Source organism: Aquarana catesbeiana, linkage group LG02 (assembly GCF_042186555.1).
Source record: "Aquarana catesbeiana isolate 2022-GZ linkage group LG02, ASM4218655v1, whole genome shotgun sequence".
NCBI lineage: Eukaryota > Metazoa > Chordata > Amphibia > Anura > Ranidae > Aquarana > Aquarana catesbeiana.
Genome location: NC_133325.1, coordinates 693,063,243 through 693,083,742, shown reverse-complemented (window position 1 = coordinate 693,083,742; position 20,500 = coordinate 693,063,243). Strand labels below are relative to the sequence as shown.

The 20,500-nt window shown below is 43.7% G+C and overlaps 1 protein-coding gene across 1 annotated transcript in view; it reads right to left on the bottom strand.

The window, feature by feature from the left end:
• TAOK1 (TAO kinase 1) overlaps positions 1-20,500 on the bottom strand; it is a 190,372-nt gene that overhangs the window by 97,342 nt on the left and 72,530 nt on the right. Inside the window, exons 3-4 of the mRNA XM_073616827.1 lie at positions 16,215-16,442; positions 9,008-9,079 (exon numbers count right to left, since the gene is read on the bottom strand). Of these exons, the coding sequence (XP_073472928.1) occupies positions 9,008-9,079; positions 16,215-16,346 (204 nt within the window). The 5' untranslated portion in view covers positions 16,347-16,442. The remainder of the gene's footprint in view (positions 1-9,007; positions 9,080-16,214; positions 16,443-20,500) is intronic.

Below are 20,500 nucleotides of genomic sequence, written 5' to 3'. Positions count from 1 at the left end.
GACCAGAGTGGCTCCAAACATATCTATGGCCTAAGAAACCGGAAGCTACAAGCATTTTATTACTTAGATTTCGCCGGATGTAAACAGCGCCATTGGGAAATTGGGAAAGCATTTTATCACACCGATCTTGGTGTGGTCAGATGCTTTGAGGGCAGGAGGAGAGATCTAGGGTCTAATAGACCCCAATTTTTTCAAAAAAAAGAGTACCTGTCACTAACTATTGCTATCATAGGGGATATTTACATTCCCTGAGATAACAATAAAAATGATTTAAAGAAAAAAAAAAAAAATATGAAAAGGAACAGTTTAAAAATAAGATAAAAAAAATCAAAAAATAATAAAGGAAAAAAAAAAAAAAAAAAAAAAAAGCACCCCTGTCCCACCCTGCTCTCGCGCTAAGGCAAACGCAAGCGTCGGTCTGGCGTCAAATGTAAACAGCAATTGCAGCATGCATGTGAGGTATCACCGCGAAGGTCAGATCGAGGGCAGTCATTTTAGCAGTAGACCTCCTCTGTAAATCTAAAGTGGTAACCTGTAAAGGCTTTTAAAGCCTTTTAAAAATGTATTTATTTTGTTGCCACTGCACGTTTGTGCGCAATTTTAAAGCATGTCATGTTTGGTATCCATGTACTAGGCCTAAGATCATCTTTTTTATTTCATCAAACATTTGGGCAATATAGTGTGTTTTAGTGCATTAAAATTTAAAAAAGTGTGTTTTTTCCACAAAAAATGCGTTTGAAAAATCGCTGCGCAAATACTGTGTGAAAAAAAAAATGAAACACCCACCATTTTAATCTGTAGGGCATTTGCTTTAAAAAAAAATATATATAATGTTTGGGGGTTCAAAGTAATTTTCTTGCAAAAAAAAAATTTTTTTTCATGTAATCAAAAAGTGTCAGAAAGGGCTTTGTCTTCAAGTGGTTAGAAGAGTGGGTGATGTGTGACATAAGCTTCTAAATGTTGTGCATAAAATGCCAGGACAGTTCAAAACCCCCCCAAATGACCCCATTTTGGAAAGTAGACACCCCAAGCTATTTGCTGAGAGGCATGTCGAGTCCATGGAAAATTTTATATTGTGACACAAGTTGCGGGAAAGAGACACATTTTTTTTTTTGCACAAAGTTGTCACTAAATGATATATTGCTCAAACATGCCATGGGAATATGTGAAATTACACCCCAAAATACATTCTGTTGCTTCTCCTGAGTACGGAGATACCACATGTGTGAGACTTTTTGGGAGCCTAGCCACGTACGGGACCCCGAAAACCAAGCACTGCCTTCAGGCTTTCTAAGGGCATAAATTTTTTATTTCACTTTTCACTGCCAATCACAGGTTCGGAGGCCATTGAATGCCCAGGTGGCACAACCCCCCCCCCAAATGACCCTATTTTGGAAAGTAGACACCCCAAGTTATTTGCTGAGAGGTATGGTGAGTATTTTGCAGACCTCACTTTTTGTCACAAAGTTTTGAAAATTTCAAAAACAAATGAGAACTGCAAAATACTCACTATACCTCTCAGCAAATAGCATAGGGTGTCTACTTTCCAAAATGGGGTCATTTGGGGGGGGTTGTGCCACCTGGACATTCCATGGCCTCCGAAACTATGAAAGGCAGTGAAGAGTGAAATAAAAAATTTACCTTAGAAATCCTGAAGGCGATGATTGGTTTTCGGGGCCCCGTACGCGGCTAAGCTCCCAAAAAGTCCCACACATGTGGTATCCCCATACTCAGGGGAAGCAGCTAAACGTATTTTGGGGTGCAATTCCACATATGCCCATGGCCTGTGTGAGCAATATATCATTTAGTGACAACTTTGTACAAAAAAAAAAAAAAAAAAAAAATTTGTCACTTTCCCGCAACTTGTGTCAAAATATAAAATATTCCATGGACTCAACATGCCTCAAAGCAAATAGCTTGGGGTGTCTACTTTCCAAAATGGGGTCATTTGGGGGGGTTTTGTGCCATCTGGGCATTTTATGGCCTTCAAAACTGTGATAGGTAGTGAGGAGTAAAATAAAAAATTTACGCCCTTAGAAATCCTGAAGGCGGTGATTGGTTTTCGGGGCCCCCGTACGCGGCTAGGCTCCTAAAAAGTCCCACACATGTGGTATCCCCGTACTCAGGAGAAGCATCTGAATATATTTTGGGGTGCAATTCCACATATGCCCATGGCATGTGTGAGCAATATATCATTTAGTGACAACTTTTTGTAATTTTTTTTTTTTTTGTCATTATTCAATCACTTGGGACAAAAAAAATATAATTAATATTCAATGGGCTCAACATGCCTCTCAGCAATTTCCTTGGGGTGTCTACTTTCCAAAATGGGGTCATTTGGGGGGGGGGGGGGGGGGGGTTGTACCGCCCTGCCATTTTAGCACCTCATAGGCATAGGCATAGGCAGTCATAAACTAAAAGCTATGTAAATTCCAGAAAATGTACCCTAGTTTGTAGACCCTATAACTTTTGCGCAAACCAATAAATATACGCTTATTAACATTTTTTTTTTACCAAAGACATGTGGCCAAATACATTTTGGCCTAAATGTATGACTAAAATTGAGTTTATTGGATTTTTTTTTATAACAAAAAGTAGAAAAATAGGATTTTTTAAAATAGCTTACCTGTAAAATCCTTTTCTTTCGAAGGACATCACGGGACACAGAGCCACAGTAATTACTGATGGGTTATATAGGTATCACTGGTGATTGGACACTGGCACACCCTATCAGGAAGTTCAACCCCCTATATAATCCCTCCCCCTTGCAGGGATACCTCAGTTTTGTAGCCAAGCAATATAGTGTATTAGAAGAGGGGCGGGACCTCTGTGTCCCGTGATGTCCTTCGAAAGAAAAGGATTTTACAGGTAAGCTGTTTTAAAAAATCCTATTTTCTTTCTCGAACATCACGGGACACAGAGCCACAGTAATTACTGATGGGATGTCCCAGAGCAATGCTACCTGAGGGGGGGGAACCACGACCAAGTAGGGTGCAATCAGACCTGAGGACCCTGTACGGCTGCCTGCAGCACACTACGCCCAAAGGCGATATCCTCATGCCTTCTCACATCCACCTGATAGAATCTGGTGAATGTATGAACTGAAGACCAGGTTGCGGCCTTGCAGATTTGAGCCATAGAGGCCCGGTGATGCACTGCCCAAGAAGCACCAATAGCCCTTGTGGAATGTGCCCTGATCTGAAACGGAGGAATCTTCTGTTTCAAACCGTAAGCTTGAATGATCAACTGTCGAATCCATTTAGAAATGGTAGCTTTTGACGCTGCCTGTCCTCTATTGGGACCCTCTGGCAGCACAAACAAAACATCCGTCTTGCGGATCTGAGTAGATGCCCCTAGATAGGCCTTAACTGCTCTTACTACATCCAACGAATGTAGAGATCTCTCTTCCGGAGAACAGGGATCTGGAAAAAAAGGAAGGTAGAACAATGTCTTGGTTTAAATGAAAATCAGAAACCACCTTCGGTAAAAAACTAGGATGAGGGCGTAGTATCACTCTATCCTTGTGTATAATCAAATAAGGCTCCTTACAGGAAAGAGCTGCTAATTCTGATACTCTTCTAGCAGAAGAGATGGCCACCAGAAAAATTAATTTCCTTGTCAACAAGACCAAAGGAATCTGACTTATTGGTTCAAAAGGCTGTTTCTGTAACACAGCCAGGACCAAATTCAAGTCCCAGGGGTTTAGGGGCGCCTTAACCGGAGGATTAAGACGCATCACCCCCTGCATAAAGTTTCGGACCAAAGAATGCGAAGCAAGTGGCTGCTGAAATAATACTGATAAAGCAGAGACCTGGCCCTTGATGGTACTCAAGGCCAGCTTCATCTCTAATCCCATCTGTAGAAAATCAAGGATTCTACCTATGACATATTTCCTGGGATGCCAACCTCTGGATTCACACCATGTTATATAAGCCTTCCAGACTCTATGATAAATCATCCTGGAAGCTGGCTTCCTTGCATTAATCAAGGTAGATATGACAGGACCCGAGAGCCCACGACTCTTCAGAACGTGGGTCTCAATAGCCAAACCGTCAAATTTAGCGTTTGTAAGGCAGGATGGAACACTGGACCTTGAGATAACAGGTCTGGGCGTACCGGTAGGGTCCACGGGGAACCCACCGTCATCCTTACTATTTCTGCATACCAAGTCCGTCTGGGCCAAGCGGGGGCCACCAGAAGTACCGACTTCCTTTCCTGCCTGATCCTGCGAAGGAGTCGTGTTAGTAGCAGAATAGGCGGGAATGCGTAAATCAGTGAGAACCGATGCCACGGAATCACCAACGCATCCGTCCCGCATGCAAGAGGATCTTTTGTCCTTGCCACAAATCTGTCTATCTTTTTGTTGAATCGGGATGCAAAGAGATCTACATCTGGAACCCCCCATCTTTGGCATATGGCCCAAAAGACGTCGGGATGCAGAGACCATTCCCCTGGAAGTAACTGCTGGCGACTTAGATAGTCCGCCTGCCAATTCTCTATTCCCGGGATGAAAACTGCCGATATGCATGGCACATGCATCTCTGCCCAGACTAAGATCTGGTTCACCTCTTTTTGAGCAGCTCGGCTCCGGGTGCCTCCCTGATGATTGACATAAGCCACTGCTGTGGCATTGTCAGACTGGATCCTGACCGGACAACCCTGTAGCCTGATAGTCCAGGCTTTTAGAGCTAGATGTATCGCCCGGATCTCCAGAATGTTGATGGGTAAGGTCCTCTTTGTCTTGGACCATACCCCTTGGACCGCAGCCTGTTCCAGAACTGCTCCCCAACCTGACAGACTGGCATCTGTTGTTACCACCGTCCAGGTAACCGGTAGAAAGGATTTCCCCTTCTGCAGGTTTTCGGGTATGAGCCACCAATTGAGGCTCTGACGCACTGCATGCGACAGGTGCATCGGAAAGTCTAATGCCTGAACCTTCTTGTTCCAGGTCGACAGAATACTGTGTTGCAGCATTCTTGAGTGAAACTGAGCATAGGGAACTGCTTCGAATGAAGACACCATCTTCCCTAGTAGCCTCATACAAAGGCGGACTGAGGGACCCTTCTTGGTCCTCACTGTCAGAATCAGCTCTCTCAAAGCAGTGATCTTTGCCTGGGGTAGAAATATTTTCTCCTGGCTTGTATCTATAATCAGACCTAAATACTCCAGTCTTCTTACTGGTTTTAGGAAAGACTTTTCTAAGTTGAGGATCCAACCCAGGTGTTCTAGATACCTGACCGTGGTCCTCAAGTTTCCATTCAAAGAGGCTACCGACCGGTCTATCAAGAGCAGGTCGTCTAGGTATGCTATGACAGCTATACCCTGAGCCCTTAATCTGGCCAGAGGAGGAGCCAAGATCTTTGTGAACACTCGAGGTGCAGTGGCTATCCCGAAAGGCAGAGCCACAAACTGGAAATGGCGCCCTCCTACCTCGAAGCGCAGAAACTTCTGATGAGCAGGAAAAATGGGCACATGCAGATATGCATCTCTGATGTCTATTGATGCCAGAAATTCTCCTCCCTGCAGGGTGGGAACTACTGTTCGAATTGATTCCATGCGGAAGGATTGAATCCTTAGGAATCGGTTCAGATCCCTTAAGTCCAAAATGGGCCTGACATCCCCATTTGGCTTTTGGACCGTAAAAAGGTTGGAATAGAAGCCCAATCCCTGGTCCTTTGCGGGAACTATCATAATGACCTCCTGCGACAAAAGTCGCTCTAACGCTAGAAGGAGCGACTGCTTCTTCTCTGGGTCTCTGGGAACATTTGATCTGAGGAACCGAGGAGAAGGGAATTCCTGAAACTCCAGCTTGTACCCTAAGGTTACCGTGGAGACTACCCATCTGTCCTGGAAGTCCTCGTGCCAGAGCTCTGAGAACTGTCGCAGTCTTCCCCCCACTCGAGTGAGCGGGGGCGCCCCCTCATGCAGAGGTCTTAGTGTTTTGCCTAGTAGGCTTCTTTCCCCAGGACTTCTTTTGTCCCTGGGGTTGACTCTTGTCTCTGGACCCCGATGGAGGCGGCCGTCGAGACTGCCTGGAGGCTGAAGCCCCCGGCGCTGGAGAAAGAGTCCGTTTGAGAGAGGGACGCTTACTCTTCTTCTTGACAGGTAAGAGAGTGCTTTTCCCACAAGAGATTCTCTTGATATAGTTATCCAAGTCCTCTCCAAACAACCTTGCACCACGAAATGGAAACCCAGCCAGTAGCTTCTTACATGGTGCTTCGGCTGACCAATTTTTCAACCATAGGATTCTACGTATATGCACCAACCCCAGTGAAAGACAGGAGGTTTGCACGATAGAATCTCTAATGGCGTCAACCACAAAGCATAAGGCCGCTGGAAGGTTAGCAAACCCCTGGGCCTGCTGTTCAGGTAATACTTTGATGACCTGCTTAACATGGTCTCTTAAGTATTGACAGACTCCAATCGCTGCTACTGCAGGTTGGACCACTGATCCTGCTAAGGAGAAAACATCCTTCAATAGGGATTCCATCCTCTTATCTACAGGATCCCTGAGCATCTGAGCATTGTCTACAGGACAAGTCAGGCTATTATTTACGGAGGAAATGGCGGCATCAATAGCCGGTATTCCCCACATTTTAATAAACTTTTCTTCCATCGGATAAAGTGTTGAAAACTTTCTCGGCGGAAAAAAACGTTTGTCTGGGTGATTCCACTCAGAATAAATAAGCTTTTCAAGTAAAGTATGAACAGGAAAAGCATGTGCTGCTTGGAAAGGTTTCAGTGACCCCAAAGCAGAAGAGGATTCTTTAGCAGTTTCAGGTATGGGCAACTTAAATGTGGAGCGGACCAATCCAGTGAGGATCTGCACTAAGACTTTCTCCTCTTGGGAAGTCGCAGAAGGTCCCTCTCCACCTGAATCCTCCGAAGAGGAATCATCCATCCCATCCCGATCCTCTGAAAGGGATTCATCTCCTTTATCCCAGAGCTCCTCTGTCTGAGGGTCTTGGGGAACAGAGGAAAGCCTAGTGCGTTTTCTTCCACTGAGTGAAGACGTAATCACGGCCATTAATCTTTCCTCTAGACCATTAATGGTTGAGGAAAAAACCTCTTGTGTAATATATACAGGGGCTGAAGTGCCAGAAGCAGGTGTAGCCCCTGACCCCGATGGCTCTCCCTGGCTAGCCGTCCCTGGCCCATCTTTAGGGGGGGAGGATGCTGCCGACAGGGGGCCCTCAGAACCTGAACGAGATCCCCTAGTGTCTCTGGTTCCTGGGGTGCTTGAACCTGTTCTACCCATAGTGCAAAGCAACAAGGTGTGAGGTATACAAATGAACACTGCCCGCTGAGCGATGTAGTCTGGCTAAAAGCCTTGCTACCCAATGCTCAGTCTGGTGTTACTTCAGTAAATGCTGCCTAGGAGAATGCCTGTGTCCCACCTTACATGCGACCGTCAGCTCTGTGTCTCTCAGAAGGCTGAGTGCACCTGTACAGAGTGCCTTTAATAGCCTGCAGCTGGCCTGAGTGGGAGTCTAAACACTCTGTGCTGACATCCCGCCCCCTCCTCTACCGCCCCCCCCCTCGAGTTTTGAAAAAAACGAGCGCTTCCCGCACTGCCGACTCTCCTGTCATGCTTCTGGAGAAAAGGCTGGGGATGGGGGGGGGGGGGGGGGAGGGAGACTGGTAACAAGATCTGCCTGAACGGCTATCTTCAGAGATGGTGGCCATTAGGCCGCAGAGCCCGGGTGGTATAACCACTTTCTAGACCCCTGTGGCCCCTCTCTAGCCTGGGGGGAACATTCAAACATGAGAAATCCCCCTTTCCACCTTACCTGCTTGCAGCCTGCTTTGAGATGCTGGGACATAATCAGAACTGAACACCTGAGACAGTCAGTCAGCATGTGTAGGTTTGTGCTCTTGGCAGCCCCCGGTGGTCACAATAGGCATAGCATGCATTTACCTTAAAGGAGAAAAGCCACTAGAACTCAAAAATTCTGCGGAATCTCCTCTTACCTTATCCAGCCGCAGGGTGCTGTTTACATAGACCCAATCTTCACCTCTCACGGTGGGCTCCGTTTGAAAAAACCGTCAGAGACTGGGGCCCCCATCAGTAGGGGGATCCAACAGTTCTGGGACCGTAAAGCACCTCGCCAGAAATTAGGAAGTTTAAAGCCATTTTCTGATCTGCGGGGTCCAGCTCTCTAAAAAGAGAAGCATTACGGGTAAAACCTCGTTTCTTCGGACACGAGGCCCGGGTACCATTCAATTCGGCCATGAAAAGACACTTTGAATGGATCCGGTTCGCCTGGCTTGCCCCAGTATAGGATCTTAGGATATTCCCTTTGGAGCTCAGCACAGGACATCTTTACACGTCCATCACCTAAGACACTGGCGTAAAAACTGAGGTATCCCTGCAAGGGGGAGGGATTATATAGGGGGTTGAACTTCCTGATAGGGTGTGCCAGTGTCCAATCACCAGTGATACCTATATAACCCATCAGTAATTACTGTGGCTCTGTGTCCCGTGATGTTCGAGAAAGAAATATTTTCTTTCAAAATTTTCGGTCTTTTTCCGTTATAAAAAACCGCGCAAAAAATAAAAACCGCAGAGGTGATCAAATACCATCAAAAGAAAGCTCTATTTGTGGGAAGAAAAGGACGCAAATTTTGTTTGGGTACAGCATTGCATGACCGCACAATTAGCAGTTAAAGCGACGCAGTGCCAAATTGGAAAAAGTCCTCTGGTCTTTAGGCAGCCAAATGGTCCGGGGCTGAAGTGGTTAAACATTTGATGTATTCTTTATTCCAATATGTTCCAATATGGTTTCATGAGATTCTTTCTCTCTTTTTTTTTTTTTATGTAGAGCTTACAGTGTCCCAACTTTTTTGGAACGGGGGTTGTACTTGCAGGGACTTTAAAGTGGTAAAAACAGAGAAAATGTATTGTATTTGATATTTTTTTTGTTTTGCCATGGCATACATTTGGCTAGTTAGAACAGTCAGAAAAAAATAAAAATAAACAGGGACACTCTATAAAAAGGAAGCATACCTCATTTGACTGCTTGCCACTGTAGGACATTTTCTTGATGGCCACCACTTCATTGGTACGCACATCATGTGCCTAAGAAGAAGGAAAAAAAATAAATAACCAGAATAAAGCAGAAAAAGCAAAAAATTATTTTCGGTATATTGTTTTTCAAAAGACTTTCCCAGTTTGTACCTTGTATATACTACAAATACTTTAAAGGCCGACTCCTCAGAGGTGTAAATTTTAATATGAATGAATTAATTTCCTTTAAAATAAATTGTCCCAAAGCAAAATACCGGATAGTTACAAGTAGATTAATTATCTGTACAACACTAAAAATGGTGAGTATGGCTTCCCTGGCTCATACCACACCCACCCTTCTCCTCCGACCTCACCGCAGCTAACCCACTCAGGGCCTATTAACATTACATGGGTTTCCATCCTATTTTTACCATACTGTACTTTAAAATGGGGCCTTTTCCCAAGCAAGCAATGCGTTGATCTACAGTTGTCCAATAAAGTCACATAAACACAGATAATCAGTTAAGTGCAATTTGAAAACCCTTGGCAATACACATTAAACAAAACAATGCTGCATGCATCTATTGTGAAAAAAAACTCACCATTCAGAATGGGAAAAGAAAAAAAACACACCCCAACACCAACGCACCTTTTTAAGGGCGATGGAAGGGCAATATGAGCACAAAGTCCTTACTGGTGCCTCTAGCAGCCACACTCTCTCATTTGTATAAACCCCATTGGAAATGGCTTTTTAAAAGTTACTTTCTGTGCTGGTTGTTACTGAAGTAAGCACTGATTCTTTCATGCCGTGATATAGATATAAATGAGGAATAAAAAAAATAAACTCATATAAAATGTTATATATACATTATATTCCCAAAAGTATTGGCCTGTTTTTAGACTCACATGAACTTTAATGGCATCCCAGTCTTAGTCCGTAGTGTTCAATATTTAGCTGGCCCTCCCTTTGCAGCTATAACAGCTTCAACTCTTATGGGAAGGCTGTCCACAAGGTTTAGGAGTGGTGACTATGGGAATGTTTGACCATTCTTCCAGAAGCACATTTGTGAGGTCAGGCATCGATATTGGACAAGAAGGCCTGGCTCGTAGTCTCCGCTTAATTCATCCCAAAGGTGTTCTATAGGGTTGAGGTCAGGACTCTGTGCAGGCCAGTCAAGTACCTAAATCCCAAACTCGCTCCTCCATGTCTTTACGGACCTTTCTTTGTGCAGTGGTCCAAATCATTTGGTGGAGGGGAGATTATGGTGTGGGGTGGTTTTTCAGGGTTATGCTTGGCCCCTTAGTTCCAGTGACGGGAGCTCTGAAGGAGTCAGCATACCAAAACATTTTGGACAATTTCATGCTCCCAACTTTGTGGGAACAGTTTGGGGTTGGCCCCTTCCTATTCCAACATGACTGCACACCAGTGCACAAAGCAAGTTCCATAAAGACATGGATGAGCCAGTTTGGGGTGGAGAAACCTGACTGGCCTGCACAAAGTCCTGACCTCAACCCGATAGAACACCTTTGGGAATTAGAGTGGAGACTGCGAGCCAGGCCTTCTCGTCCAATATCAGTGCCTGATTTCACAAATGCGCTTCTGGAAGAATAGTCAAACATTCCCATATACATACTCCTAAACCTGTTAAAATGTTATATATAGGTGTGTGTCACCTACACACACTTATCTGATGCAGAATCACCCTTAGTAAAGAAACGATAACGGGGTTATGTCAGCTAGTTGCTGCCATAACACTGGTATTCAACATAAAAGTAATGACGTATTATTACTATGGGCCGGTTGGCAGGTGGTTTTTTAGCGGTACCAACGTAGACTGCCACCCCACTTTGCCCACTTAAATTAAAGATTTTGATGTATGACTAGAAAGTACCCCAATAATGTACATAGCTTGCCTAAACACCTAAAGCCCACAACTTTACTTTAAATGTAATAAGACTTTTGCCTGAAATTTAATTCTTACTAATTTTAAAAGAACCAAGACTGGTTTGAGGTTTCCTATAGCCAACACATTATTTAAATTTCTAATACACGCTAAGTAAAATGGCAGCGTTTGGTTGCTGCAGGCAAAAATATCTCTTCTTCCATACTTAAACCTTGGTTTCCACTACTGCGACCTGAAAGTTGTGCGATTTTGCTGTGATTTTTATGCAACTTGAAGCAATGCCTGTGTATTCTTGAGGTCTATGGACATCAAGTCGCATCAAAGTGGGACCAAAGTAGTGCAGGGACTACCTTGAAGTCGCACAAATATGAACGGTACTAATTGGAAATCATGGGGTACAACCTGTCATGCGACTTTGCAGTCCCAAGTCACATGACAAGTCACATGACAAGTCACACTACTGGAAATATAGCCCAATACTTCAGGGACAACACTTTTTCTTTCATTTCTCTTACAAATATCTAGCGCATTTGAAAAAAGAATTTGACAAGAAAAATCTTATTGCTTCCTTTTAACATGTATTATAAGACTGCAACTGTTCTTTGCTCAAAACACTATATGAAAATCTGTTTTTTGTTGTTGAGAAGCAGTTGAAGCTTTAAGTATACTCTGAACAGCAGTCATTCCCACCCATGTCATGTTGGACAATTATTCACCCTGAACAAAGTAACGGAGAATGACTCACTGCCTGTACAGGCTGCACTAGTGTGTAGCCAAATGTTTCCTTTATGACAAGCATTTGCAGGAAGAGTGCTCTCTGGTGAGCACCAATCATCTGTCTACTGTAGTGTTCATGTAGTTAGAATTAAAATAGCTAGCTGAATTCTAATTGTTCTTGTACATTAAATATGTGGACGATTAGGCTGAAATAGGGCCAAAGCCAAACCTTTTGTGAAGATAAAAAAACAGCCCAGATAACTATTACTTTATGTAAATATACACACAGTACATCAGAGACCCGGGCGGGCCGCTGTTAATTTCGCCCAACAACCCGATTCTGAATTTGCATTTATTTGTAACCAGGCCCAATCCATAGAGAATGTATTTGAAAAATCAGCTGCTGCCCTTGAGAGAACTATTTTGAAAGATGTCACATTAAAGTGATATTATAACCCAACATTTCTGCAGCTTAAAGTGGTTGTAAACCCTCGCAGTGAATTGACTGGCCTCAGGCGATACTATCATTACAATTATTTTTACACTGTTCTGGCCCCTATGGGACAAAATACATGCAGTGCTTCCTAAGTGTAATCAAGTTTGACCGGCCTCCCTTCTCCCCTGCTGGAAAATCAGACAACAACTGGAAAGGAGACAGACAGGTCCTAACTGCAGTTTGTCCTTGGCTATGACACTTTCCAGAGAGAAGAGGATTACAGGGGGAGAGGTGCATGACACACCCCCTCTTGAATCAATTTACAGTATTGTATGTGCCATACCTGTGGGGTCCCCATAAAATCTGTAGTAGGCATTTGCTATTGGAGTGATTGACGCTGGATACTTGTTCCAAACGGCCGACATGCAACTTCTTGAACACAGAGGGCTGCCCGCTCGGCACTGGCACCATTCAGAAAAGCTCTTTGCATTTTCTCAATGAATGCAAAGCGTTCGCCCGTTAGACGAGGTGGAGACAGCCACATCACCACCCTGCTTCTTCATCTCATCCAGTCAGGGAATACTTTGCATTAATTGAGATAAAGCAAAGTTTCCCTGAAAGTTGAAAGTGAGCAAGCAACCTTCTGCGTTTATATTGCAGTAGGGCAACCACACAGCACAGGACCAGGAAGCTAGTGGAGATCACTATAGTAGTAGTTCCTACTACAGCGATTTCCAGATTCCACAAGGAACCACACAGATATGGCACATGATGATATGTAACTTTGTAAAAATTGCCATTCTTAAACTGCAGCTTTAAAAAGTGGAGTTAATCCTCACATTTCGTGTACCTACCGTAATCTATAGCATATAAGTGTTTGCAATCCATTGTGACGGGCAACCGTTCCCCCCCCCAGCATGTGCATTCTGTGCTGTGGAGGGAGTGATGTCATATCCCCACCACCTACATCCTGAAAGCTGAAAAATACCATCTGATCTGTGTACTTAGAAAGGCCCTGGAGGAAAAGGCCTATGTAAGAGGATTTGCTTCATCCCTGTGTCTCTCCTGAGGCAAGTCACATCAGAGGACTTATGTAAAGAAAAACTGACATGATCTGCCCCATCTTTATTTTCAAACTTGCCCGCCCCCCCCCCCCTTTTCTGGTTCTCAGCCTGATGATGTTGCTTTCTGGTTATAGGACGACTCCTTTGCCTTGCAGGGTCCTATGGGGCCATCGTTGCATGCGCCCTCAAGGTTGGGAGCTCTGTTCTAGGATGTTGTGTGCAATTAACATATAGACACAAAGCCTAGGACACAAGAAACTCCAATGCCCCTCCTTGCTTTGAAAGCTTATCTCCAGATTTCTGTCAATTTTAAAAAGTTCATTTTGACTTAGCTAGTTGTGAGCACTGTATAAATTTGTAATTAGCATAAGCTACATACAGTATACAGAGCTGTGTTCCAGGCAATGGGATGGAGACTGCCTGACCCACTCACAGGAAAAAAAAAAAAAAAAATCAAGCTGAGCTAGGAGCTGCTCAGCCAGTCACAGGAAGCTATGTATTTCTGGAATGAGTACAAGGCTTCCTCTGACTGGCTGAGGTGGTCTTGCCTTCAGAGAAAGCCTTGCCCTCAGTTCAGAAAATGCAAATTTTCCTGTGAATGGCTGAGCAGCGCTCAACCTGACTCACTTTTGTTCCGGGAGCAAATGTGATGTTCCTATCCTGCTGCCATAACACAGTGCTGTATACTGGATGTAGCCGATGCTACGTACAGTTTACAGAGCGCTCACATCTGTTAGTTAAGGTAAAAGTTTGTTTGGACCAGCTCAGTGGAAACAAAATATTTTAAAGTGACAAAAATCTGGAGTACAGCTTTAAGCTCGTAAATGAACACCTGTTTGCGGCTGCGCTGTCCCTTGTGACATTAAACTCGGTGTGCACCCCTCCATTTCAGGAAGTTCAGGGAATGTGCACTGAGGAACCTAGAGTCGTGGCAAAGCATACTAGATAAAATAAGTCTTGTGCCAACATATACAGGAAATGATAAGTCAGGAAATGTATAGCAATTTGCTTAGAACATTTTACTAAAAGTGCTTGTAAAGTCATATTGTGACTTTACATGTATCCCCTCCAGATTATGCTGCCAATAACTACATGTGTGTTTTTTTAAAATAAAAAAAGGCTAAATACCTTTTCTCACACTGTAGCTGTGCGGTCAAGTGATCCCCCTCCGCTGCTCTCCCCAAACTATGGAGAGAAGCGGGAGGGGCCTAGGTTCCCCTGTGACGTCAGCCGGCCAGCAGGGGGGATCACGTGACCGCACAGTGGAGGTGTAGGAAAAGGTATTTAGTAGAGCTGCATGATTCTGGCTAAAATGAGGATCACGATTTTTTTGCTTAGAAGATAGACCACAATTCTCTCACGATTACCGCGGCTTAACATCATCTTTCACATTAAAACAAAGAAAAAAAATTGGGCTAACTTTACAGTTTTGTTTTTTTGTTTTTTTTTTAAATTCACTGAAGTGTATTTTTTCCCAAAAAATTGCATGTGAAAGACCGCTGGGCAAATACAGTGCGACATAAAATATTGCAGCAATTGACATTTTATTCCCTAGGGTCTCTGCTAAAATAAATATATATATATATATATATATATATATATATATATATATATATAATGTTTGGGGGTGCCCGGATTTTTTCTTTACACACAGAAGTTTAGCCCTTTGATCTAAGAAGGAAGAGCTAGTTACAATGTTTCATGTTAAAAACTTGGCAGACTGCCCGGATGTTTTCTTTTGACAGCTGAGTGAGCACAAAAGTCTCTCCACTTGTTATATGAAAGAATCGGCAAACTCTGCAATAGAGATCATCAGGGGGGTTGAATCAAGATCACGATTTTTTTAACGATTAATTGTGCGGCTCTAGTATTTAGAAAAAAAACCCGAACTGTAGTTATTGGCAGTGTAATCCAGAGGGGATGCATGTATATTTGCTGCATATTGCAGCTGAATAGTGGTAGGAGGGGTGAGGAGGAGAGCCTCCCTTAAGCTGGCAGGGAGGGAAAGAGATTCAAAGCAGAGCGCAGGATGACGGAGGCACATGACCCGACCACAGTATCATGGCTCAGCAGCCATGATTATTGTGGCCAGCACAGATGGGGGGTGGGACAGGCAGGATCAACCAGGTATATTACAACATAGGAAGGGACAAATTACACAGCACAGGCACTGTGCTACAGATCATGCCTTAACCTGTTCCTGACCGGCTCACGTACATTTACTGTGGCACAATGGCACTGCCACTCCTTTAAGAGCAGCCAGAGGGTGCGCGACCGCTGCAAGGCGGGGGACCCGATGTGCATGGCCAGCGATCACGTGCACGAGCGCCAGCACTGTAAACATACAAATCCCTGTGCCGTCAGAGGAGAGGAGACATGTTGTTTGTTCCTCCTATGTAGGAACAGCGAAATGTCTCCTCTCCTACTCAGTCCTATCCCCATTTAGTTAGAACACACCTAGGGAACACACATTCAAAACCATGATGGCCCCCCAGTGTTAACCCCTTCCCTATCAGTGTCATTTACACATCAATCAGTGCATTTGTATAGCACTGATTGCTGTATAAATGTCAATGGTCCCAAAAATGTGTCAAAAGTGTCCAATATGTAGTCCGCAATACCGCTAAAAATCACAGATCACCTCCATTACTAGTAAAAAAAAATTAAATAAATTTAAACAAATGCCACAAATCTCTTTCATAGTTTGAAGACGCTATAACTTTTGCGCAAACCAATCAATATACGCTTATTGCGATTTTTTTTACCATTGCTCTGACAATGTATCAGTGTCCATGCTCCCATAAGACCACATTCTACAGCATACAGATTAAGAATATCATAAGTACACATCAATGATTGCATAAAGTATTAAGTGGATGCTTTCACAAATATTCATGCCACTTGTGTATTCTAGGTCTGTATTTTGTGTACAAATATATCATTATGCCACATGACTAGATGTGATGGATACAAAGCAGTTGGGAAAGCAAGTGAATAATCAGCATCTCACGGAAAAAATTGTCAGAAGGCACCACAGGTTTCCATCTGGGTACTTTTATTTAATAAGAATAAAATAAGAGACTTACGAAATAAACTGCTCCGAAACTCCCATGACCAATTTCTCGGAGGTCAGTGAAAAGCTTTTCCGGGTCATCCCTAAAGAAGAGCTCTGCTATATCTGGGTCCTTTAGGCTTCCAGCTCGACTTGTTGACGGCATCCTGCTTGAGCAGTCTGCCGTCTAACTATCTAGGATTACACAGCTGCCTCTTCTCTTGGTTCATCTGTGTGAATGTGTCCTCTTCAGCATGGGAAACTGGGGAAAAATGAGTATAACATAAAATGTAATGATGGAAAGCAAGAAAACCAAAATTTACATTTTTTTTTCCCTGTACAAAACTATTATTGTGCTTAGTAATTTACATAAACCTTGATTAACACATGATACATTCATTCTACACTGTTGCACAGCTTAAAAAAAATGGCAGCATACAATATATAATGAAAAATGTCGATAAAGTTATGAGACTTTACACACCATGTTTACCAGAGATGGCCATAGCCTATAACTTCATCAAGGTATTCTGAGGACTACTATTCCTGCAACAATTTTTGTTTATGGTTTAGCCTGTCCCTTAAGGCCTCAAGAAAACACACACCACGTTTTAGAGGCATTTTTCATTGTTGCCTCTGAATGGTTTTTTACACTGCATTTTTTCTTTCACCTCCTGGAAAAAAACATCCAATATAAATAGGAGTATTTTATTACTCCAGTGTGCATGCGGCCTGTCAAGACCCAGAAGTGGCCAAAACAATGTCTGCTTTTCCATTTCAGCAATATTATTTTATCAGGGTTAAACACTTTTACCTTAATGCATGCTCTCCATTAAAGGTTAAAAAACCCTGGGTGCAGCCCCCCCCCAACCCACTTATACTTACCTGAGCTCCATCTTGATCTAGGGATGTGCATGAGAGCAGTGGCTCTCCCGGGTCTCCCTCTCTCTTCAGTGGCACTCACAGCAGCAGGACCATTGGCTCCTGCTGCTGTCACTCATAGCCAGTGAGCCAATGAGGAGAGAGCAAAGGGCTGGGCCGAGCTGTGCTCTATGTGTGAATAGACCATGTCCATTTATAGGAGAGTAGCTCGGGAGTGAGCCTGCTATGGGCCACTCAGCAGGGAGGAGGAGTCAGGACCGCCAGCGGGGGAACAAAAAAGAAGAGGATCGGGGCTGCTGTGGGCAATACCATTGTACAGAGCAGGCAAGTATAACATGTCTGTTATTTTCTTTTTTTAATTACAACCTTTAGAATCACTTTAAGCATGATGAATTGAGCTTTCAAAGATTAACACACTTATGTACAAGCTATACATGTGCATTACCTACACAAGAAAGCCTTCCACTACATTGTGTCATTTTGGATAGAGCATAAAAATGGCTACAAACCCCTGTAAGTTTTTATCAGATATGCAACTTCATTAGGTAGATTCACCATAAAATGTGTGTCTCAGTGACGCCAAGAAAGGAAATTTGGGAAACGAGTATGTGAGGAACAGGAAGGCACGACAAATCATAAAAATCCGACTGAGATTGTAGCTCCTCTCCACTGTAATGAACAATCAGCTTTTGTTGCCATTTGTGTGCCCAGTAGGAAGGTTTGCCATTGATTCCTGTCCCTCTGACTCCCTCTTACGAGAAGAGAAATCTCTGTCATGGGGAAACAGACATAACAAATTATATATATCAGATGTTCCAACCTTTTCCCTGCAATCTAAAACAAAAGGAAAGTTTTTGCTGGAGCTGCACTTCAAAGCTGAACTCTGTGGGAAAATTAAAAACTATAGAAGGGGGAACCCCACTACAAGGGTTAAATCCTCATTTTTGCAAGGGCACCATAAGAAAGCAATTTTACTTGCCTTATTATCCCTCACTCGTGCAGGCTACCTCCTTTTTGTGTGAATGCTTCCTCAATGGCAGGCAATCTGATGTCATTACATAAAATTCAAGACCAGCAGTTCTGCACGGTCAGTGAAGATGCTAAGGGCCCACCCCCAACCCCCAGTGTCAGAGGAAAGAACAGCACAGGCAGGGGGAGCGTGAAATAGGGTAGGTAAAAATGCTTTATAATGGTGATACTTGCCTGCAAGGGGGAGTTCAGCTTTAATGGTTGCATCAAGGTATCTACATGTATTGAATATGCAGTAGGTGGGTTTTTATTTTTTTTTGCTAGTTTTTATCTACAAATAGATGGATTTTGATAGGTAACTGTCAGGTATAGAAGAAAGATCCATTTTAAAGAGGAACTTCAGTCCCTGTAATGCTGCCCCCCCCCCCCCCCCCCCCACCACCTTTGAAAATCCAGGGTATGCACAGATGGACCAAAGGGCATAGACCTGCAACACATCATTTTTTTATTAGGTGATGGTCTACTTTAAGGACAGTAAGAGCGGATAAAGAAAATACCCTTACAGGAAAGGAAAGAAAAAAAAAGAAAGATGTACGGATGGATGGATTGATGGATAGATAGATAGATCTTAAACAGAAAACCTCAGAGGAAGCTGAGGGGGACACTCAAGGCTAATGAAAGAATTTTATTTGGATGAACTGTGAGGCTGATGTCATGCTGTTCCATCTTTGAAGGAGTCTCTAAATATTAACCCACAGAGACAAGCATACAAACAGTAAAGACAAATAGTTACCAATAAATATCAATGAATTTATTAGTAGTAAGTGATAGGGATCCCACGCTGATGGAGGATGGACTGTCATGCCAGATAACTCAAACTAGGACCTAAGTAAGGAATACAACTGGTAGTCGTAGTAGTGAAGTCCCTAAGAAGGTAAGATCATCATCGACCTGCTTGGTGGCAGGTTTTTTTTTTTAAGGTGGATGACAGGAGCAAATGCAGTGGGCAGAGACCACTTTTCAAATTCAAAGGGAAAGAGGCTTCTTCACATTGTCAGGAAAAAATCATGATGCCACAGGTGGTTTCCAGTCTTTAAAAGAGGAATGGCTTACATACTAAATTTACTGGGAAGGTCTCTGCAGCTGTAACTGTAAAAGACCCTATTCCTGAAACAGAAAGCTGATCCTACAACTGCAGACAGATTATCAAGAATTCCTTGTAAATCCAAGTCATATGGATCTTGCTGAAACACTGGTTCCTTGAGAGAAGGATGTAAGGTCTCAGTCTCACACTGCACAGCTATGCAAGATTCCGATGAGGACGACCCTACACAAATAGGGGCCATGCATCTATGTCACGTGTGTCCCTTCTGGGGATACTGAGAAATCGCCTCTATCAACAATGAAGCAGCTTGCAGAAGAGGGGTCCTCTGGGTGTCTATTTAAAAGGCATGTTACACTGTGTAGGAGACAAAACTGGGCCCAAAGAGAATGAAGGCCTTACAAACCCAAAAAGCTTATGCTGAGGAGGGTCATAGACAGACAGGGGTGACCAAGTCACTTGAATATGGGCAAAAAAGTGCTTCAAAGACAGGACGAGCCACCAGAAGCAGTTTTCTGTATGCAAAAATGGGTAAAAGTCCAAAGAGTGAACAAGTACACAGTACATACGCTGATCCTAGAAGTGCAGAGTCCCTTGGCCCATTGGAAATTTCATCTGTATCTGTAGACCAGCAACAGGGTAGTGGAATGGATGAGCCAACTGGATGGATGGATGGATGGCTGAACAGGAGAAGGGACTGAGACTGGAAACTCTGCAGCTTCCACAGAAGATCTGGGTAAGATCACCTCAATGTGGAAGGAAATGAACAGCAGGGAGCTGAGGTCAGTATCAAATAAAAAACACTTTATTAAAATAGGCAGCACACTTACATTGAAGTTAGCATGAAACAGCATGACTAGGGAACACCTGAGACCAAGTAGCTGTGATCAGCGTGAGGTGTAGACATCACTGAGCAAACAGACAGAGGAAGACAGGGAGCCAGCCAGCTCAAAGTGTGGATATTAGCGGCGGCGTTCTAAGCTGCACATGAGGATGACAGGGAGAGGAGGTGTGCATACTTCCTCTCCTGACATCGACCAGGCATTTTGACAGCCATCATCCTCATATTAAGCTTAGAATGCCGCTGGTGACTATGTTGCCGGCAGTGTATCAGGAAGAAGCCCAGCATACGGGACGGGGTCTGTGCTGAGGGGCTGAACGGCTTCAGTGCAGTCTGCGCCCCTATAAGTATTGGTCCTAGGGCAAACAGACTGGCTGCCCCCCCCCAATGCTACGCAACTGTGTCCCACTATATGTAGGCTGCTGGATTCTGAATAAATTTTCAGTGCAGGGTTGCCCTGTCTCCTTCCTGCTGCTAAACTGGAGGTTCAACAACCCTCAACTGCAGTAAAGCTGATGCAACAGGG